This window comes from Scyliorhinus canicula, chromosome 23, assembly GCF_902713615.1.
Source record: "Scyliorhinus canicula chromosome 23, sScyCan1.1, whole genome shotgun sequence".
Classification (NCBI taxonomy): Eukaryota; Metazoa; Chordata; class Chondrichthyes; order Carcharhiniformes; family Scyliorhinidae; genus Scyliorhinus; species Scyliorhinus canicula.
In genome coordinates this window covers 2,527,704-2,550,900 of record NC_052168.1, presented here as the reverse complement: position 1 = coordinate 2,550,900, position 23,197 = coordinate 2,527,704, and the positions used below count along the sequence as shown (strand labels likewise).

The 23,197-nt window shown below is 49.6% G+C and overlaps 1 protein-coding gene across 1 annotated transcript; it reads left to right on the top strand.

The window, feature by feature from the left end:
* Positions 1 to 6,228: 6,228 nt before the first annotated feature.
* LOC119956460 (dynein light chain 4, axonemal-like) lies at positions 6,229 to 15,099 on the top strand. Its single transcript, XM_038783725.1, has 4 exons — positions 6,229 to 6,318; positions 10,766 to 10,851; positions 12,087 to 12,170; positions 13,997 to 15,099. The coding sequence occupies exons 2-4, from the start codon at positions 10,783 to 10,785 to the stop codon at positions 14,159 to 14,161; spliced, it is 318 nt and encodes a 105-aa protein (XP_038639653.1). The 5' UTR covers positions 6,229 to 6,318; positions 10,766 to 10,782; the 3' UTR covers positions 14,162 to 15,099.
* The last annotated feature ends 8,098 nt before the right edge of the window (positions 15,100 to 23,197 follow it).

Sequence of the window (23,197 nt, the reverse complement as noted above, 5' to 3'; positions counted from 1 at the left end):
CTTGACGCGTGCATGTAAACTTTAACCTTTCTGAGCATTTGTTGGTAAAGTGGTGGGGATGAAATGTTTTTGAAAATTGTGAGTGCTTTACTACCTTGGTTATTCATTGGCGGGAGGTGCCCCTGTATTGTGTGCAATATATTTTCTGCTAATATTAGTGCATGTGGCTTCTTTAAATTGCTGCAGGTTCTCTCTCTGTCTCTCACTTTGCTGTTGTCCTCTAGCTGTGCAAATTTCCCTCGGTACTAGGGAATATTCTGGTTACTCCACAATAAATCTGCCACCCTCTGTTTAATGCTCTTCTGTTTAACACTCTGTCTCGCCATCTCTCCACCACTCATTTTTATCACTTCCCCAAAGTGCTTCACTCCAAACTCACAGCATAACCACTTTGCGGCAAAGCAACTGTGCGTCATGGACATTTCGGCTATAATAACCTCTCACAGAATGAAGACATCACGTTCTTCTAACCTTCAAATTAACTGAAGGCACAATAATGGCTCTTACACTGCGCTGGTACATGCTCAAAGGGCAAAGGGCTCCTACTTTCCAACCTGTGACAAACAAATTCACACTGGAGACTCGGTTGTTTCAAGAAACATCAATTTGAGTTTGGGCAACTTAGGTACAGGGCAATTCGAATTAATTGCTGGACTAAAAACAGATTTCCTTTTTTAACTGGCGCTGCCTGGCTTGCTGAATGTTTCCAGCATTTTGTATATTATTTTCAGCTTTTCATAGCCTGTGCCAGTTTGCTTAATTGAAACTGCGATTGTTTGGGGTTTGTACTCTCTATCTGTTCATCACACACCGACCAGCCACTGGGTAGGGTGTGAAAGCTTCAGTTTCCTCACCCAAGTGGATTCTGAAAGCAAAAACAACTTGCATTTATTTTTTTCTATAAATTTAGAGTGCCCAATTCATTTTTTCCAATTAAGAGGCAATTTAGCGTGACCAATCCACCTAGCCTGCACATCTTTGGTTTGTGGGGGTGAAACCCCCACAAACACGGGGCGAACGTGCAAACTCCACACGGAGAGTGACCCAGGGCCGGGATCGAACCCGGGACCTCGGCGCCGTGAGACAGCAATGCTACCCACTGTGCCACCGTGTTGCCTACAACTTCCATTTATATAACATCCATGTGGTGAATGTAACTCCGTAATTCACACTGTATTGTATATACATGAGACCATGCATTTGTAAGCGCAGTTGCGTTGCCCAGCCACTAGGGGGAGCAGTGCTGGGAATGCTTAGGAGTTTGTACAGGGCTCCACCCTTGGCCCCGCCCACGACTCCTACCCCTGGACTGCTGTATAAATACCAATGCTCAGAGCCAGTCGTTCAGTTCATCAAGAGTTCAACGCGGAACAGGCTGGCTCTGTTGTAAGTAGATTAAAACCACTGTTCATATCTTAAAGCACGCGTCTAGTGAATTGATGGTTCCATCAACCCACAACACAGTGAAATGTCCCATGGTGCTTCACTATAACATTATTAAAAATTTGACAGAGTCACACAAAGATCACATCTCATTATTCCTCTAGATGCCTGCTAGTCGTGTTACTTGTCTGTTATTTTATTTTATCTCAAGTTCACTGTTAATCTCGTTAACTTCCCACATGCCTAACAATGGGATCTTGCTGTGTGCAAATGATATGCCTTGTTTCCTTTTTAAAAAATAAATTTAGTGTACCCAATTCTTTTTCTTCCAATTAAGGGGCAATTTAGAGTGGCCAATCCACCTACCCTGCACATCTTTGAGTTGTGGGGGTGACACCCACGCAGACACGTGGAGAATGTGCAAACTCCACACGGACAGTGACCCAGGGCTGTGAGGTGGCAGTTCTAACCACTGCGCCACTGTGCTGCCCGACATGCCATGTTTCCTGCATTTCAACAATGACGACACTTTAAGGAGTACTTCATTCATGGTGAAGCCCCTTGGGATGTCCTGGGATTGTGAAAGGTGCTGTAGAAATTAAAGTTCTTTATTTATTTATTTCTATCTTCTGACATAGTACATATATAATTTTTAATTACTTTTTGTCCAGCCTGTTTTTTTTGATCTCCTCAGTCTCTACACTACCCCAAATCCCACTTCAGTGGAAAGGGAGAGGTTGTCCCATGGCACTCTCTCTTGTTCAGTTTTGCCATTAGAAAAATTAGAACACAAGAATACTCAGTCCCTTAAACCCATTTTTGCTGTTCAATTACGGTTAATCTGTAACTACACTCCATTTATGGGTGAATGTCATAATTACCACCATCCGTGGCACAGTGGTTAGCATTGCTGCCTACGGCGCTGAGGACCCGGGTTCGATCCCGGCTCTGGGTCACTGTCCGTGAGGAGTTTGCACATTCTCCCCGTGTCTGCGTGGGTTTCGCCCCCACAACCCAAAAGATGTGCAGGATAGGTGGATTGGCCACGCTAAATTGCCGCTTAATTGGAAAAGGTAATTGGGTACTCTAAATTTATAATTATAAAAATAATAATAATTTCCACCACCCCTCATGTGAAGAAATGATTCCTGACATCACCCTTGTATGACCTAGCTTTATTATTATGCCCCTTTTATCTGCACTGGCCCAGCGAGGGGACAGATTCTCTCTATCTACCTGGTCAAAACCCTTTAATCTTTAACCCTTCTGAAGTATCTGAACACAGCCTGAGATGACGCATATCCAATTATTCCACCGTGCCTGTGGTGAGGCAACGAGATGGCTTGCCTCTCTGCTCTGCCACCCACCGAGATTGTTGGCTAATGATGAGAACATTATTTTCTCTGTTAATGACTCCTCCTGATGTCGGGGGTTTTTCCACCCCCTAGTCTTGTATTGAGGCCATCAAACTGCAGACAACACACACATTATTGATGAGCCACCGCTGACAGACCCCTAGTTAAAGGTTGACTTTATGTGGCAGTGGATTTGACTGAGCATTGCGCTGAACATTCTTGGCAGTTTCCACCCACTCCCCCCTCCTGAATGTGCTGACTCTTAGCATGATTTGACAGGGCCAGTTGCTCACCAGTCTGCTGCCAAAGCAGTTAGCAAATCATTTGCTGTGAACTTTGACAATCAGCAGGGTATTCAACTGCAGGGAAACCATGGCCAAACTCAATTCTTCCATCTCCCTGTGATTGTATGTGCAAACATCCTGTGGGAATTGTCTCTGCTATGGGTCAGGGTGAGTCAAAGCCAATGACAACCAATATTATATAAAAGTTAAGGTGAAGTCACCCAGTTGACCATGGGCTGCTTTCCCCTTTGAGGGGGAGAGCTGACGGGCGCTGATTTAACCTGAGGATCACCACACTTCAGGCAAGGGACAAGGTGGAGGAGGCAGGGTCTTCATGAATAACTTCCAACCGGTACGGGGACTGAACTCCTGGCCTTGCTCTGCATCACAAACCAGCTGTCTAGCGCAGTGAGCTAAACCGGCCCCCAATATTTAAAGAGCAACACAGTGGTTAGCACTGCTGCCTCACAGCGCCAGGTACCCAGGTTCAATTCCGAATTTGGGTGACTGTGTGGAGTTTGCATATTCACCCAGCGTCTGCGTAGGTTTCCTCCGGGTGCTCCGGTTTCTTCCCACAGTCGAAAGATGTGCAGGTTAGGTGGATTGGTCATGATTAATTACCCATTTGTGTCCAAAGATGTGCAGATTAGGTGGGGTTATGAGGTTAGGGCGGGGGCGTGGGTCTAGGTAGGGTGCCCTTTCAGAGAATCAGTGTAGATTTAAAAGTCCAAAGGGCTTCCTTCTGCACTGTCGGAATTCTATGGTTCTATGGAAAGTAATGAAATGTCCCCAGATGCTCCAATAGACAGGAACATTATAAAAAGAAGTCTGACATGAAACTAAGCAAGGCAATGTTAGATCAGATGACCAAAGGCTTGGCCAATGTGGTAGGTTTCAAGGAATGTGCTGGGAATCTGGAACTCACTGCCTGAAAGTGGTCGAAGCGGGAACCCTCACAACACTTAAGAAGCAGTCAGATGGGCAGTTGAAATGCAGTAGCATTCAAGGATATGGACCAAATGCTTGAATATGGGTTTAGAATAGATGGGTGCTTGATGGCCGGCACAGACAGGATAGGCCAAACGGCCTCTTTCTGTGCTGTAAAGCTCCAGGATTCTATGGCCCAATCCATTCCTCAAGCCTCACTCACAGACCCTGGGAACCCGGCTGATCTCTCACTCACTAATGAGTCTTGTCTGAATTTCATGCGGGTTGGAAATGGCTATTCTCACTGCTCTTGATCACATTGCTAAATACATCTGACCCTCCCCTGAGCAGTGAATCCAGGCTGACACTGACAGGGAGAGCCGCATTGTCAGAGGGTCAGTACTGAGGGAGTGCCGCACTGTCAGAGGGTCAGTACTGAGGGAGTGCCGCACTGTCAGAGGGTCAGTACTGAGGGAGTGCTGCACTGTCAGAGGGTCAGTACGGAGGGAGTGCCGCACTGTCAGAGGGTCAGTATTGAGGGAGTGCCGCACTGTCAGAGGGTCAGTACTGAGGGAGTGCTGCACTGTCAGAGGGTCAGTACTGAGGGAGTGCCGCACTGTCAGAGGGTCAGTACTGAGGGAGTGCTGCACTGTCAGAGGGTCAGTACTGAGGGAGTGCCGCACTGTCAGAGGGTCAGTACTGAGGGAGTGCTGCACTGTCAGAGGGTCAGTACTGAGGGAGTGCCGCACTGTCAGAGGGTCAGTGCTGAGGGAGTGCTGCACTGTCAGAGGGTCAGTACTGAGGGAGTGCCGCACTGTCAGAGGGTCGGTACTGAGGGAGTGCTGCACTGTCAGAGGGTCAGTACTGAGGGAGTGCCGCACTGTCAGAGGGTCGGTACTGAGGGAGTGCCGCACTGTCAGAGGGTCAGTACTGAGGGAGTGCTGCACTGTCAGAGGGTCAGTACTGAGGGAGTGCCGCACTGTCAGAGGGTCAGTACTGAGGGAGTGCCGCACTGTCAGAGGGTCAGTACTGAGGGAGTGCCGCACTGTCAGAGGGTCAGTACTGAGGGAGCGCTGCACTGTCAGAGGGTCAGTACTGAGGGAGTGCCGCACTGTCAGAGGGTCAGTACTGAGGGAGTGCTGCACTGTCAGAGGGTCAGTACTGAGGGAGTGCCGCACTGTCAGAGGGTCAGTACTGAGGGAGCGCCGCACTGTCAGAGGGTCAGTACTGAGGGAGTGCCGCGCTGTCAGAGGGTCAGTACTGAGGGAGCGCCGCACTGTCAGAGGGTCAGTACTGAGGGAGCGCCGCACTGTCAGAGGGTCAGTACTGAGGGAGCGCCGCACTGTCAGAGGGTCAGTACTGAGGGAGTGCCGCACTGTCAGAGGGGCAGTACTGAGGGAGTGCCGCACTGTCAGAGGGTCAGTACTGAGGGAGCGCTGCACTGTCAGAGGGTCAGTACTGAGGGAGTGCCGCACTGTCAGAGGGTCAGTACTGAGGGAGTGCTGCACTGTCAGAGGGTCAGTACTGAGGGAGTGCCGCGCTGTCAGAGGGTCAGTACTGAGGGAGTGCCGCACTGTCAGAGGGTCAGTACTGAGGGAGTGCCGCACTGTCAGAGGGTCAGTACTGAGGGAGTGCCGCACTGTCAGAGGGTCAGTACTGAGGGAGTGCCACACTGTCAGAGGGTCAGTACTGAGGGAGTGCTGCACTGTCAGAGGGTCAGTACTGAGGGAGTGCTGCACTGTCAGAGGGTCAGTACTGAGGGAGTGCCGCACTGTCAGAGGGTCAGTACTGAGGGAGTGCCGCACTGTCAGAGGGTCAGTACTGAGGGAGTGCTGCACTGTCAGAGGGTCAGTACTGAGGGAGTGCTGCACTGTCAGAGGGTCAGTACTGAGGGAGTGCCGCACTGTCAGAGGGTCAGTACTGAGGGAGTGCCGCACTGTCAGAGAGTCAGTACTGAGGGAGGGCCGCACTGTCAGAGGGTCAGTACTGAGGGAGAGCCGCACTGTCAGAGGGTCAGTACTGAGGGAGTGCCGCACTGTCAGAGGGTCAGTTTGACAACAACAATCAAACGTTCCGCGCGCTCCAACGGCTACCAGGCCCCGCCCTGCTGCGAGACCCGCCCGCACACCCCCGCCAACCAATGGGCGACCGTCCTGGCTGTGACCGACACGAGGCGACGTCCAAAACCGGCGGGAGTCGGGACGCTCTATGAGTGGCGTCCTTATTCACCAATCATCCGCCGGAGCAGCGGCGGCCAATGGAGTGCGCGGGAGGGCGGGACATCCGCTGGTTGCTGGGGGGACCCGGATTCTGTGCCTGACAACGGCCCAAGCGGCGGCGGGAGAGCGGGAGCGGCTCTCCGGGCCCAGGTGAGTCCGACCGGCCGCCTCACCCGCCCCCAGGCTGGGCTGGGGGAGAGACTTCGGTCTGAACTCCGGCCTCATGGACCATACTCCAACCGGGGGGGGGGAAAAGAATTGCATTTCTATAGCGCCTATCATCCCCCCCCCCCCCCCACAGGACATTCAGTTGGAAGCCCGTTGCTCTCTGGAGCCCAGTCGTTGTTGTAATCTGGGAAACACAGCAGCCAATTTCCGCACAGCATGATCCCACAAACAGCCATGGGATGATGGCTGGAGAATCTGAGTTAGGTTGGGTTGGGTGGTTTGGTTGGATTGGGGTTGAGTTGGGGTGGGTTGACGGTTGGGTTGGGGTGGATTGGGGAGTGGGTTGTGGGGTTGGGTTGGATTGGGGGTTAGGTTGGGTTGGATTGGGGGTTGGGTTGGATTGGGGGTTAGGTTGGGTTGGATTGGGGGTTGGGTTGGATTGGGGGTTAGGTTGGATTGGGTTGGGTGGTTTGGTTGGATTGTGGTTGAGTTGGGTTGGCGGTTGGGTTGGGGTGGATTGGGGGTTGGGTTGGATTGGGTTGTTGGGTTAGGTTGGGGGTTGGGATGGATTGTGTTGTTGGATGGGGGGGGGGGGGGGTGAATGTTTGACCAGAAGCTGTGATCCTGAGCAGTGAAGGCCACGCGGCGGAGTGGGTCCAGGTACCCAGAAACGCCTGGAATTCCGACAGCACTTCGGGTGTTGAATGCAACTCCCCAGGGTGCTTCGCAGAGACAAACTTCACGTGGATAGAATTGGTGCCGCACCTTGGTTTGACCCCACCGGGGCTGCGGCGTGCAGTTTCAATCCCCTCACCATAGGAAGCATTTTATTGCCAACAGAGGTTCACCGGGATGGTGGGACTGTCCTGTAAAGGGCAGTTGGCAAAACTTGCCTTTATTCGAAGAATGAGGGGTGATCTTATTCAAACCTACAAAATGCTTAAAGGGATAAATGGAGTTGATGCAGGTCAGGTGTTTCCCTTGGTTAGGGGTTCCAGAAGCAGGGTACGCAACATCAAAATAAGGGGGAAAGCCACTTGGGTCTGAAATGAGAAACCAAATTGCCCGTAGTATTCAAAAAGGTTAGGTGGGGTTACTGCGTTGTGGGGATAGGGTGGGGTCTGGGCTTAGGTGGGTTGGTATTTCCAGTGCGGACGCAAATGGGCTCCTTCTGCACTGTAAATTCTATGTCTACCTATGCAGAGGGTTGTGAATCTTTGTGATTTGTGGGAGGAAACTGGAGCACCCGGAGGAAACCCACGCAGACACGGGGAGAACGTGCAGACTCCGTACAGTCAGTGATCCAAACGAGGAATCAAACCCTGGTCCCTGGCGCTGTGAAGCAACAGTGCTAACCACTGCACCATGCTGCCCGTCAACATGCTCATCATCCATAGAATCATAGAATAAAATCATAGAATTTACTGTGCGGAAGGAGGCCATTTGGCCCATCAAGTCTGCACCGGCCCTTGAAAAGAGCACCCTACTTAAGCCCACGTCTACACCCTATCCCCGTATCCCAGTTACACGATCTAACATTTTTTGGACACGAAGGGGCAATCCACCTAACCTGCAAATCTTTAGACTGTGGGAGGAAACCGGAGCACCTGGAGGAAACCCATGCTGACAAAGGGAGGAAGTACAAACTCCACACAGACAGTCACCCAAGGCTAGGACCCTGGTGCTGTGAGGCAGCAGTGCTGATCACCGTGCCACCCACAGAAATTTACTCCAATTAAATATTAGGAAAATGGAAGCTAATGTCTCAGGTCTTTGTTACAAACTCCAGTCCTTGGTCACCTTCCCTCTCCCCAGCAGCAGCCTGAAACTAAACTGGTCTGTTCACAACCTTGGTGTCATATTGGACCCCAAGACCAGCTTGCGATCATATACCCTCCATCTCTAAGATTGCTTATTTCTGTTTCAGTAGCTTTTAGCCCTGCCTCAGCTCATCTGTTGCTGAAGCCCTCACCCATACCGGTGTTGTCTCTAGACTGCTGGCCGTCCTCCTTCATTCTATCCTCTGCAAGCTAGAGAACATCTGAAACTCTGCCGCCTGTGTCCTCATGCAAAACAAGTTCGGCTCATCTGTAACCCCTCGTACTCCCTGACCTATATCAGCTCATAGCTTAGCAGTGTCTTGATTTAACATTTCTCATTCTTGTTTTCAATATCCCTCCTTGTCTCCCTGCCAGCCCCAGAGCCCTCCAATAAATCAGCGCTCCTCTAATGCTGGCCTCTTGAGCATTCTCAAGCTCAACCTCTCCACCAATGGTGTCTGTGCCTCCAGCTGCCCAGACTCTCAACTTTGCAATTCCCTCCTGAAGCATCTTCAAATCTCGACCTCTCTTCCTTGAAGATACTCCTCAAACCTTTCCTCTCCGACCAAGTTTTTTGCCACCTGTCCTACGTGGCTTCACTCCTGTGAAGCACCTTTCTGCCAAGCCTGCTGGGTTTCCCCAGCATTTCCTGTTTTTATTTCACGTTCAAAACTTTTACCACTTAAATTACAGCACTGGATACTTTCTCCATCCTTATCCCACGCTCCTCTTTTGAGTAAAGATCCTTTTGAGCCAATCACATGGATTGTTTGTCTCTAATGAAATCCAGGAAGGATATAAACAAAGTGCCCCTTTACTTGTTCATTTGATTTTTCCCAAAAGAATATTAAAAGATTGTACTAGTTGCCACAGTCAAATAGCCAAAACTCATAATGACCATCTGGGTTAGCTTCGGAAAGGTGCCGAGCATCACTGACCATCGATAACTATGGACGACAAAGTCTATGAGGTTCACTAAGATCTACAGGTAATTAATATACTGCAGCATGAAGCACTTAGCAACGTTATTAAATCACAAACAAGTCAACAATTCATTCCTAACCCCTTGCATTAAATGCAGCTTGTTGTTAGGTTGAGGGAAGTGCAAAAATCAGCTCAGGTTTCCTTATCACTGGGCAGTGACATACACACAGTGTCTGGTGGTTTTGGGTGTACCACTCTCCTGTTGTTCATTCTGCCAACAGTGTTTCGGTTCCCACTGAGCGTGTGTGAAGAGGGGAGGCTCGAATGGGGCAGAGAGGTAGCCTCGAATGGGGCAGAATCATTGGCAACAAACTGATCAGTAATGATTATGTTGTTTGGATGTAATAGATTAGTAATACCTGCTGGAATCTCTCAGAGGAACTTGAGGGAGATTGCTTTAAGAAAGGGAGCTAATCCTTTTTTTTGGTATGAATTCAGTCCCTTTCTTTCAACTGGAAGGGGTAAACCAGGGGGAATGGTGTAATATAGAAACCAGTGTCTTCCATAGTTCAGTGGGTAGATGTCATGCATGATGTGAGACTGAGCCTTGTGGACCAGGACAGACCTGGATAGACTTTGCTATATAGCAGGCTGGCTCATGAGTTTAGGGGAATATTTTGGAAGAATATTACAATGGTAAAATTGAACCTCATTGAAGGTTCAGTTTTACCTTCATTGCTCGGTCAGTGATGCTTGGCACCTTTCCGAAGCTACCCCAGATGGTCATTGTGAGGATTGGCTACTTGACTGTGGCAACCAGTACAATTCTTTTAATACTTAATTAACAAGTAAGGGGACAATTTGTTTTTATCCTTACTGGGTTTCATTAGAGGCAAATACTCTATGTGATTGACTCAAAAAGATCTTTGCTCAAAAGAGGAGCGTGGGATTAAAAGGTTTTGAAAGTATCCAGGGCGGGATTCTCCAATACAGTAGGCCAGCATGGGGCTGGAACAGTTTGCACCGCTCCAGCTGCCAATCCCGGCGTGAACTGTGCGCCGTGGGATCCGCGCATGCGCAGTGGCGCCGGCGGCAACACGTATGCGCAGTGGCCTCCTTCAATGCGTCGGCCCCGATACAACATGGCGCAGGACTACAGGGGCCGGCGCGTAGGAAAGGAGGCCACCAGCCACAGAGGCCGGTCCGCCGATCAGAGCCCCCCCCCCACAGGTCGCCATCCGGCCCAGAGCAGAACGGTGGGACTCGGCTCTTTTTCGGCCCAATTGCCGGAGAATCGGCAGACCGGCCGTGTAGAGCGGCCCGCGCCAACCACGACGCCGGCAATTGTGCCGATTCTCCGCTCTGTAGAGAATCTCATGCCGGCGGCGTGGCCCGTTCACGGGGATTCTCCGGCCCGGCCCAGGGCTGGGAGAATCCCGCCCCCCCGGTGTCACAGTTTAAGTGATAATGTTTTTAACCTGGAATAAAAACAGAAAATGCTGGACAAACTCAGCAGGTCTGTCAGCATCTGCAGAGAGAGAGAACAAAGTTAATGTTTCAAGTCCGTGTGACTCTGTTTTTATTTCAGATTTCCAACATCCGCAGTATTTTGCTTTGATGCAAGTTTTTAATGTGACCGACTTTCTAAAATGGGAATATTAACAACCTGTTCTTTCCCAAAAAAGGGTAGAGCTTATGCGGAATGGCAGAGCCCGAGGTGAAAAAGGAAGATGCAGATTCCAGGCGAGTTCAGACCTTCCCTATAGTCAGGGTGAGTTTCTGTTTAAGTTGCATGAATCCCCTTCCCAGCTGAGAGTGAGCAAGCCCATTTGATTCAAAGACCTATCCGGCTCGTGGGTCTAAGCCAGATTGCTGCCTCTGATTGTGGAGTTGATTCCTGACGGTTTGGGGCTTGACTGTTCCTTGCATGTTACTGAGCAGGTACAGAGCAAAGCTTTACTTGTCAAGACAGGGTTCACTGCCGCAGACAGACACTCAATGTCAGTTAACCTCTTGTCAATCTCACCAAGGGCAGGTCACAGAAGTAGCTATAACGCTTATTAATTAATTAACTGGTACTCTCGCTATAAAATAATAATTTGAATTTCATTTTAAGCTTCGAGAAAGTACTTGTCTTGCTAGATTCGGATGTTGTTCTGATTAAACCCAGAGAGCTTTGATAGGGCTAAATAAGATCATTAATTTTGAGCTACTGCCACTAGATCAGAAAGAACTATCAGTAAATGGCTTCAATTGTGGCGGTGATACCTCGGTGTGGCGCACGCGCGCACGTCCCTGATCGGTGGTCAGGCATTGTCGATCATTGGTTTAAAAAAATCCATGATTGCAGGTTGTCCTAGAAGGACCCACGGCCAGATTTTAAGTGACCCTCAAAGTTTCACCTGTTCAGTGCAACAAAGTATTTAAACTGACCTGCGAGAGTTTTTACTTTCAATGCCATCCCCTCTTTAACAAGCTCCTGGTGAGCTTTGTCTTATGCCGTCTTTGTAACGGTGTTCTCTGATCCTGTGAACAATTATTAATCCAAATTCCAGAGAATATCTGTCCACTTAAGCCTGTGGAGGGGGAATCCCTGTGCGAATGTCTTTGGGAAGTTTGGTGCATTTTAAAATGGGTCTCCACCCAGATGTGAATTGCCTTTAACCTGACTCATAGGCGACCTCTTTCAGGAGATTTGGGAAATGGGGGAATTGTGCTGAATGGGGGAAAAATGCTGATTGTGCTGAAGAATATTGTTGGGGCAAAGTATACGGAGCTTAACTGCTTGCTATGTTTGATACTGGTGTCCAAAATTGCAAAGTTATTCCATAAATCCATGCCCAATTCTTTCAGGTTAAATTCACTTTGTGTCAATTACTCCTGTGTGTTACAGGCAAACATGCCAATTAATAGTGACTTCCACACTGAGGTTTGAATGTAAGTTGTACACCGAGTTCTCGGTCCAGTGGAAGCTGCCTCCTCAGTCTGTGTATCTTCTGTTTTCAGTATTGCGATATGCCGGAGGAAATGAAAGTGGAAACGATGGAATTGTGTGTCACCGCTTGTGAGAAGTTTTCTGCCAACAATGAGGTGAGGGTGTTTTGCTCCGATTATTTGTGCAGCTGGTCCGTGGATGGGCGGCTGGTTTCACGGAGATGTTTTGTTCTGCTGTGTGCATATTGATGTTCCCCCCAATCGTTCAGTTGCCAAAGGTGTTACGACACAAGTTCAGTATTCTCCCTAAACTGTGCGGGTGCATTGCCGCAAAGCAATCTGAAAGGGGACTGCCTGGGGTAATAAAGACCATGCACAACAAAGGAATTTGAGGCAACGTTGCACGGGATGCTAAACTGTATAGTTCAGGAAACTGATGGGTTTGATACATGCTCGGTGATAAACCAGCATTCCTGTTCCTGACTAATATCTGGACATTCTGCTAGAATGTGTCTGTGTCCAGATCTTGCCAATGATGCCCTTCATGATCCAGTTCCTTGCCAGTGCTCAGTGTCTTTGCTCACACAGCAAGGACAGCCATAATTGTGAGCACGGAGAACAATCAGCATCTTTTTGAAGAGGAGAGTGGCAATAAAGAGTATTCTTTAGTGGAAGGGGAAGATGTATGAACCATTGTGTTCACGTACCTGTACTGTGAAACTCTGCTTGATAACTCTTCCTGGATTCAAGCAGACCAAGCAGGCCAGCAGCACGGTTCGATTCCCGTACCAGCCTCCCCGGACAGACGCCGGAATGTGGCGACTAGGGGCTTTTCACAGTAACTTCATTGAAGCCTACTCGTGACAATAAGCGATTTACATTTTTTCCTGTGATACAACACTGCTATACACTTCTCAAACCCCCTTCTCCCTTGCTCTGTCTTTGTATCTGTTCCTCGTTCTGATCAATGTTCTCTGGATGTGGGTGAGGGTGACGAGGCTGAATTAATTGCCCATCCCTAGATGCTTGGAGGTAGTGATGAGTATTTGCTTCGAAGGGCTGCAGTCCTGTGTGTGATGAGGTGGGAGGAGAGGGGGGTGTCACTCTGCCCCCCTCCAGTCTAACTGCAGCAAATGTGGCCTGTGCGGTAAGGCCCGATGCACTCGGTTTGATGTGTGCTCCACTCGATCTATTCACCAGAATAAATAGCCTGGGAGGGAATGCATAAATAAAAGGCACAACGGGATCAGTCGTAAACCACTGCACTTCTGCCCAGTTGGCGTGTGTGTCCAATAGTCTGACTGACCTTAGGGATCTGGAGTGTGCAACATTGTAACCTGCAGCTCTCATTCAGTCAGCTCAACGCATCAACACATGGCCATAAGAGAAGAGTTTTGATCCCATTTTGGAGTAATCCCATGTACCTATCTCTCTTCCTTTCCTTTGGGGGGGGGGCACTGCCGGGCTTTGCCACGAAACTGAAACTGAGACTGAGTCTGAATGTGTGAGGGCAGCTCCCACGTAACCCCATATCAGCAGCCTCCCCTCCAAAAAAAAAACCCCCCTACGCACACACACACACACACACACACACACACACACCAGTTTTATTTCAAGGTAGTGGACGCATGATAGGAGATACGTTTTCTTGGGCGGTTATGTTGCAGGGTCACTGAATCAGCTGGATTACACAATAGATACATAGAAGATAGGAGCAGGAGGAGGCCATTCGGCCCTTCGAGCCTGCTCTGCCATTCATCATGATCATGGCTGATTGTCCAACTCAATAGCCTAATCCTGCTTTCTCTCATTTAATCCCATTCTCCCCAAGTGCAGTCAATGGAGGGGATACCAGACTCTGCATTCTGAACTCGAGTACCTGAATTTCTGGACAATAAAGACCAGAGACAGTGTACCTCTGAATTGACATCACCACTGCCTAGTTTAAAAAATTTTTAAAACTTGTTTCATCTCTCCCACAGACTGCAGCTAAAATGATTAAAGAAACCATGGACAAGAGATTTGGTGCTTCCTGGCATGTGGTGGTTGGCGAAGGGTTTGGGTTTGAAGTCACTCACGAAATGAAGAACATTCTCTACATGTATTTCGGGGGCAACATGGCCGTGTGTGTGTGGAAGTGCACATAACACGACAGGACTGCGCAGGGCCCAGCAATGCTGATTCTCCTCACTCCTCCGATCCTAACTTGTCTCTGAACACAACCGCACAAAGGACACAGATTCAATCCAGTCGCTGCGATGGGTCAGACTTCAAACAGACCACCTGCAGCTTGAAAAGACGCAAAGCATTTCTTCTGGTTTCAGCCGGAGCAGGGACAGGGACTGAAGAGTATTTTTATTCTCCTGTTTTTTTAATAAGGTTCAGAAACTAAATGGTCAATAATGAACCATACTGTCACTCAACCAAGATTCCCTGCCCTATTGTAATGTGGTTGGAATGTTAACAAGGTGAATGAACCACATCAAGGCTGCATTTCCGTAGTGTTTATGTATTTTTAAAATCTTATTTCCATTAAATGGCGACCGGAATAATGCATCCGTTTCCAAAGGGTTTCTCTGGCATGTCATCTGGACGGGAGCCCCAATTGTGTGTTGCCGTTGAAGCAGCAACCAGCATTTTAGATTAAAATGGAATGGTGCAGGCATTCCTGGGTAAGGGAGGCAGAGGGGAGAAGGCACATTACAATGAGAGTTTCGCACCCTGACCATCAAATAAAGCCCTCAGTCCCCGGTTAGCCTGTGGTTACCCGTTGGAAACACAACTGAGATGCTATCCAGCTTGTTTTTTGATGCAACTTCCAGGGACCTGACTAAGGTGGAAAAGGGCCAGGGAGACGAGAGTCCGATCTATTTTAGCATTAGAAAAATTATTCTCATTTCCGGTTCGCTTCTTACCAGCACCACGGATGTGGATGAGAGTGTCACAGGCCCTCGAGTTAAACCCTCGCTGGACCTGTTTCCAAAAGTTTGCCTTTTTTTTAAAACAACTTTTCAAAATATTGTAACAGAAATGTTCTCACTTGTATCTTCACAGGTTTTAATAAAAAAAACGCTATCAAAATTCATTCTGCAGTTTATTTAAACTTTAATTCGGTGAGGGAGACGATGTTCAATTGACGTCTGTGTTAGAATTGATCATTAAAGAGTTTATAGCTGAACACTTGTACAAAGTCAATGTAATTGGGAAGAGGCAGCATGGTGTTATGAAAAGCAAATCATGTTTAACTTATTTAATTTATTAGAGTTCTTTCAAGGAGTAAGATGTGCTGTGGATAGAGGGGAACCTGTAGATGTACTGTACTTCGATTTCCAGAAGCATTTGATAAGGTGCCACATCAAAGGTTATTTAAAAAAAAAAAGCTCATGGTATAAGGGTAACATATCAGCCAGGATTGAAGGTTGACTGGCTGGTAGGAAACAGTATGCATAAATGTGTCTGTCTGATTGGCAGGATGTGACGAGTGGAGTCTCTCAGGGGTCTGTGCTGGGCCTCAACTTTTTACAATTCACATCAATGACTTAGATGAGGGGCGCATAGGCAAGGTAGCTAAATTTGCAGACAACACAATGATGGGCAGGGAAGTATGTTGTGAAGAAGACATGAGAAGTTTGCAGATGGGTACAGATAGGTTGAGTGAGTGGACAAAAATCTGGCAGAGGGTGTATATTGTGGGAAAATGTGAAGTTGTTCACTTTGGCAGGAAGAATAAAAAGCAGAATGTTACTGAAACAGAGGATGACAACAGAGGGATTTAGATAGTCTAGCGCATGAGTCACAAAAGGTTAGTCTGTGGGTACAGCAAGTAATCACGGCGGCTAATAGATTGTTGTCCTTTATTGTGAGTGGATTTGGATGTAAACGTAAGGATGTGATGCTCCAGTTGTACAGGGCACTGGGTGAGACCACATCTGAAATACTGTGTGCAGTTTTGGTCTCCTTAGTTAAGGAAAGATGTAAATGCACGGGAGGCGGTTGAGAGGAGGTTTACGAAAGAACAATGCAGCACAGGAACAGGCCCTTCGGCCCTCCAAGTCTGTACTGGTCGTGATACCAATCTTTACCAATCTGAATGATCTGTTGAGCTGCTTGCAGAAAAATACTTTTCACTGTACCTCGGTACACGTGACAATAAACAAATCCAATCCAATCCAATACTAGATTGATACCGGGAATGAATTGGTCTCATGAGGAAAAGTTGGACAGTCTGGGCTTGTCTCCAAATCACCGAGTGTCTTTAAAACAGAGATAGATAGGTTTTTGATCAATAAGGAGATCAGGGGGTTACGGGGAGAAGGCAGCAGAATGGGGATGAGAAAAATATCAGTTCAATAGAGGTTAGAAAATCGGAGGTCAGAAAAGTGATGCGTGATTTCATTGAAGTGCATCAGATCCTGGATGGTCTCGACAAGGTGGATGGGGGAAGGATGTTTCCTCTTGTGGGTGAGTCGAGGACGAAGGGGCAACGTTTTAAAATTAGGGGTCACTCTTCAAGGACAGGGATTAGGGGAATGTTTCCTCTCTCTCGAGTGTTGTGCGACTTTGGAACTCTACCTGAGAAGGAGGTCGGAGGCGGGGGGGTCACTGAATATTTTTAAGGCGGAGGTAGATTCTTGTTGGACAAGGGAGTGAAAGGTTATCAGGGGATGTGGAATTTGATCTGAATGGAAGAGCAGACAGGAGGAGCGGAATGACCTATCCTGCTCTTGTTTTGGAAGTTCTGTTTGTCCTTCCCTTTGGGGTTTGTGTCCTGAGTGGGTTTGAAATGCAATTTGTGCATTGCCAGGCCCCATGGATAACAAGGCGACAACTGAAACATAATCCGAAGCTCCACATGATTGATGGGACCTCTGACAGCTCTGAAAGACCGCATCTTTGACAGTGCAGCACTGCCTCAGTATTGAACTGATATGTTTCTCATCCCCATTCTGCTGCCTTCTCCCCATAACCCTTGATTTCCTTATTGATCAAAAACCTATCTATCTCTGTTTTAAAGACACTTGGTGATTTGGCCTCCACAGCCTTCTGCGGCAAACAGTTCCATAGATTCACCACGCTCTGGCTGAAGAAATTCCTCCTCATCTCAGTTTTAAAGGATCGTCCCTTTAGTCTGAGATTGTGTCCTCTGCTTCTAGTTTTTCCCAAGTGGAAACATCCCATGTCCACTCTATCCAGGCCTCGCAGTATCCTGCAAGTTTCAATAAGATCCCCCCCTTATCCTTCTAAACTCCAACGAGTACAGACCCAGAGTCCTCAACCGTTCCTCATACGACAAGCTCTTCATTCCAGGGATCATTCTTGTGAACCACCTCTGGACCCTTTCCAAGGCCAGCACATCCTTAGATACGGGCCCCAGAACCCGAGAATGAGGAGGGTATTCCTGGAGCGAGGAAGGGAGGTAGGCGGCTTGGCGTTGCCCAACTTGTGTGGGTATTACTGGGCTGCGAGCATGGGTGATGGAGGGGGAGGGTGCCGCATGGAAGAGGTTGGAGGTGGCGTCCTGTGTGGGTATGGGTTTGGAGGCATTGGTGACGGCAGCGCCGGCCCTAGGGTTGCTGGCGCCCCGGGCAAGCTGAACTTCGGCGCCCTTGGGGGGGGGGGGGGGGGGGGGGGGCGGCGAGGCCGGGGGGGCGGGGCTGAGGAGGGGGGGGGGGGGGGGGCGGGGGGGGTGGGGGGGGGGGGGGGGGGGGGGCGGACAGAGGGGGGGGGGGCGGAGTGGGCCGCCCTGGGGGAGGGCGGCCACCGCGCATGCGCTGGTTGGCACCGGCCCAACTGCGCATGCGCGGGACCCGAGTCCCTGGCGCCCCCTAACACATGGCGCCCCGGGCGATTGCCCGAGTTGCCGGTACCTTGGGCCGGCCCTGGGTGACGGCCCCGCTCCCACTCCCCCCGGCAAGGTACTCTACGGGTCCGGTAGTGGTGGCGTCCCTCAAAGCTGCTCACAATACTTCAAATGGGGTCTGACCAGAGCCTTGTACAGCCTCAGAATTACATCCCAGGTCTTTGTATTTTAGCCCTCTCGACATGAATGCTAACATTGCATTTGCCTTCCTAACTGCCGACTGAACCTGCACGTTAACCTTAAGAGAATCGTGAACAAGGACTCCCAAGTCCCTTTGTGCTTCTGATTTCCTAAGCATCTTCCCATTTAGAAAATAGTCTATGCCTAAATTCCTCCTTCCAAAGTGCATAACCTCACACTTTTCCACATTGTATTCCATCTGCCACTTCTTTGCCCACTCTCCTCGCCTGTCCAAGTCCTTCTGCAGCCCGCCTGCTTACTCAATGCTACCTGCCCCTCTGCAGATCTTTCTATCATCCGCAAACTTAGCAATTGTGCCTTTATTTCCTTCATCCAGATCATTAATGTACATTGCATTGCCACTCCATAAAAGATATTGCGGAAGAACCGGGATTCGGGAATATAACACTTCCCGTCATTGCCGGTCTGGTATATGGACTGTGAAACCATCTTTGCTGTAATCTAAATCCAACATCTCCAGTGAAAAAATGCATTTACCCACTGGATAGAATAGAACAGTACAGCACAGAACAGGCCCTTCGGCCCTCAATGTTGTGCCGAGCCATGATCACCCTACTCAAACCCACGTATCCACCCTATACCCTTACCCAACAACACCCCCCTTAACCTTACTTTCATTAACACACTACGGGCAATTTAGCATGGCCAATCCACCTACCCCGCACATCTTTGGACTGTGGGAGGAAACCGGAGCACCCGGAGGAAACCCACGCACACAGGGGGAGGACGTGCAGACTCCACACAGACAGTGACCCAGCCGGGAATCGAACCTGGGACCCTGGAGCTGTGAAGCATTTATGCTAACCACCATGCTACCCTGCTGCCCCCTATGGGACACTTTATTAATGTTTGAGGGATTCCCCTAACCCAGTGTTCAAACTTTTTTACTGGGGACCCATTTTTACCAACCGGCCAAACTTCGAGACCCAACCCAGCCGACCTGCACGACCCACCATTTTCCCTTACCTTGTTTGCTGCTGACAGAAATGGAGGAAATGGTATTTGGTCCCTTTGGCCCTCGTACTCGCTCCTCCAATGGAACCTGTTGGATGAGGCTGAAGCCTTTCGGTGTCGGGAAATATGGAGACTCCATCTGTCCGAAGTTCTGCATTTTCTTCCGGTAAAATTTGATCAAATAAACCACACCCCTCCCCGAACTTGTAAAAAACAATAACAGTTTTGTGCCTGCGCGCTGAGGATCTGGCATGCACGCTCAGTGCGGCTGCATTTTTTTAACATGTTCACGGCCGTTGTGAAGGCGTTATTAACAGCCGGCTGCTGCGCGCAGATTGGCGAGATCGGGAGCGCTGCAATGCGCGGCTCAGCGACCCAGCTGCGGGTCGCGCCCCTGAGTTTGACAATGCTTGCCCTAACCTATTTCATCAATTATTTAGGACATAGACATAGAACAGCACAGAACAGGCCCTTCGGCCCTCGATGTTGGGCCGAGCAATGATCACCCTACTCAAACCCACGTATCCACCCTATACCCGTAACCCAACAACCCCCCCCCTTAACCTTACTTTTTAGGACACTACGGGCAATTTATCATGGCCAATCCACCTAACCCGCACATCTTTGGACTGTGGGAGGAAACCGGAGCACCCGGAGGAAACCCACGCACACACGGGGAGGACGTGCAGACGCCGCACAGACAGTGACCCAGCCGGGAACCGAACCTGGGACCTTGGAGCTGTGAAGCATTTATGCTAACCACCATGCTACCGTGCTGCCCATATTTGATAAATTACAGCTGCCATCATTCAGGAGTGTAAACTAATCACGAAAACACTGTGTGTTATGGGATGGGTAGGCTGTTGTCAGGGCTAACATTCTTCCCTAATTAGCCACTTTGCCACGTTGCCTTGTCAGCTGCTATTTTCAGTCACGCAATGGGTTTCAGTTAACTAGGTAACTGTTTGTGATTTTCTATTAGCTGGGCGTGACCATCTCAGGTGATTCACTCTCACTTTCTATGACTTTGTCAAGTGAATTGTGATGTTTTAATTGCTAACTCTGCTCCCCTGTCCCTGTAGTGTTGGGCAGGACACGACCGTATGAACTATTTATACAATGTTAAAGTTGGGTAAACAGCGACCTGGGGACGGGCTTATCCACCTGTTTGCAGGTAACACCGCAAGGTGAGAAGATTGTTTAAAAAAAATCAAACCAGTACTCATGGGATCAGGGGTAATATGAGTTGAGGAATGGTGAATGGCTCAAAAACAAAGAGTAGGAATAAACCAGCCATTTTCAGGTTGACCGGCTCCTCCTGGTGGACAGAACATGGGGCTCGGCCTTTTGGAAACTATATCGATAACCTGGTCAAGGACAGAACAGTGTGTCAATGTTTTCAAACAGGGAGGACACTTGTGGGTCACATTCTCGATGAACTTAAGTGGACTTAAATGTCCTGTCAGAGGGTCAGTACTGAGGGAGTGCTGCACTGTCAGAGGGTCAGTACTGAGGGAGTGCTGCACTGTCAGAGGGTCAGTACTGAGAGAGTGCTGCACTGTCAGAGGGTCAGTACTGAGGGAGTGCCGCACTGTCACGGGGTCAGTACTGAGGGAGTGCCGCACTGTCAGAGGGTCAGTACTGAGGAGGTGCTGCACTGTCAGAGGGTCAGTACTGAGGGAGTGCTGCACTGTCAGAGGGTCAGTACTGAGGGAGTGCCGCACTGTCAGAGGGTCAGTACTGAGAGAGTGCTGCACTGTCAGAGGGTCAGTACTGAGGGAGTGCCGCACTGTCAGAGGGTCAGTACTGAGGGAGTGCTGCACTGTCAGAGGGTCAGTACTGAGGGAGTGCCGCACTGTCAGAGGGTCAGTACTGAGAGAGTGCTGCACTGTCAGAGGGTCAGTACTGAGGGAGTGCTGCACTGTCAGAGGGTCAGTACTGAGGGAGTGCCGCACTGTCAGAGGGTCAGTACTGAGGGAGTGCTGCACTGTCAGAGGGTCAGTACTGAGGGAGTGCCGCACTGTCACGGGGTCAGTACTGAGGGAGTGCCGCACTGTCAGAGGGTCAGTACTGAGGGAGTGTTGCACTGTCAAAGGGTCAGTACTGAGGGAGTGCCGCACTGTCAGAGGGTCAGTACTGAGGAGGTGCTGCACTGTCAGAGGGTCAGTACTGAGGGAGTGCTGCACTGTCAGAGGGTCAGTACTGAGGGAGTGCCGCACTGTCAGAGGGTCAGTACTGAGAGAGTGCTGCACTGTCAGAGGGTCAGTACTGAGGGAGTGCTGCACTGTCAGAGGGTCAGTACTGAGGGAGTGCCGTACTGTCAGAGGGTCAGTACTGAGGGAGTGCTGCACTGTCAGAGGGTCAGTACTGAGGGAGTGCCGCACTGTCAGAGGGTCAGTACTGAGGGAGTGCTGCACTGTCAGAGGGTCAGTACTGAGGGAGTGCTGCACTGTCAGAGGGTCAGTACTGAGGGAGTGCCGCACTGTCAGAGGGTCAGTACTGAGGGAGTGCTGCACTGTCAGAGGGTCAGTACTGAGGGAGTGCCGCACTGTCAGAGGGTCAGTACTGAGGGAGTGCTGCACTGTCAGAGGGTCAGTACTGAGGGAGTGCTGCACTGTCAGAGGGTCAGTACTGAGGGAGTACCGCACTGTCAGAGGGTCAGTACTGAGGGAGTGCCGCACTGTCAGAGGGTCAGTACTGAGGAGGTGCTGCACTGTCAGAGGGTCAGTACTGAGGGAGTGCTGCAGTGTCAGAGGGTCAGTACTGAGGGAGTGCCGCACTGTCAGAGGGTCAGTACTGAGGGAGTGCCGCACTGTCAGAGGGTCAGTACTGAGGGAGTGCCGCACTGTCAGAGGGTCAGTACTGAGGGAGTGCTGCACTGTCAGAGGGTCAGTACTGAGAGAGTGCTGCACTGTCAGAGGGTCAGTACTGAGGGAGTGCCGCACTGTCAGAGGGTCAGTACTGAGGGAGTGCCGCACTGTCAGAGGGTCAGTACTGAGAGAGTGCTGCACTGTCAGAGGGTCAGTACTGAGGGAGCGCCGCACTGTCAGAGGGTCAGTACTGAGGGAGTGCTGCACTGTCAGAGGGTCAGTGTGTATAATAAATGTGTTTTGATTTGAAACTTACTAACTGGTGTATTGAGTTATTGATCAGCACTTGGCTTTGAACCTCGTGGTGGTATCAGGAAGATACCTGGCGACTCTAGAGCAAAGGTTATTAAACAGAGCAACTAAGTAAAAGCAACACCTAGCAACAGACTCTTACACTAGCACACGCAGAGACCACATGTGGGCTATCATCAACTCCGTACAATGACGCTTGAAATAGTTATGGCCGTTTTGACAACCAGCAGTTAATATTCATGCAGCTGGTACCAACCCTTTATCCAGATCGATGGAATTGTTAGGCACACAGGGTAAAGAATTAACACTTGACCACTGACCCCACAACAGAGCTCCCCGGTTTCGATTTCCCTCAAAGATATTGGAGAACATTCCACTGAATCTGCACAGGGCGAGGGCAATGTGGGACCTTCTCCATACGTGGCAGGTGAGGGATGACCCAAAGTGGGACTATGACCCTGACTCCCGGACCATGAAACATCACATCAACCTGCCCATCGCAGTCTGCGGGGGGAGGCACCTCGCGTTGGCACTCCGCATCCCAGCAGCCATTGAATGGTCAAATATGAACCACACTGTCACTCAACCAGGATTGCCCGCGTTATTTTGTGGGATTGTAATCCGGGCTGGAGTATTATCACGATGAGTAAACCACAGCAAGGCTGCATTCCCATCCAGTGTTTTTAAGAGATTTTTAAAATCTTAATTCCCATTACTTGGCAACCAAAATAATGCCACAATTTCCCATAAGGGGTTCTCTGGCTCGGCAACTGAATGGGACCGTCGATTCTGTGTTGTCATTGAAGTAGCAATAGGTTTTTAGACTAAGTGGAATGGTGCAGGTATTCCTGGGTAAGGGAGGCAGAGGGGAGAAGGTAGATTCCAATGAGAGTTTCGCACCCTGACCATCAAATAAAGCCCTCGGCCCCCGGTTAGCCTGTGGTTACTCATTGGAAACATAACTGAGATTCTGTCGAGCTTATTTTTTTTCTCTTTTATAAATTTAGTGTACCCAATTTTTCCAATTAAGGGGCAATTTTTTTTAG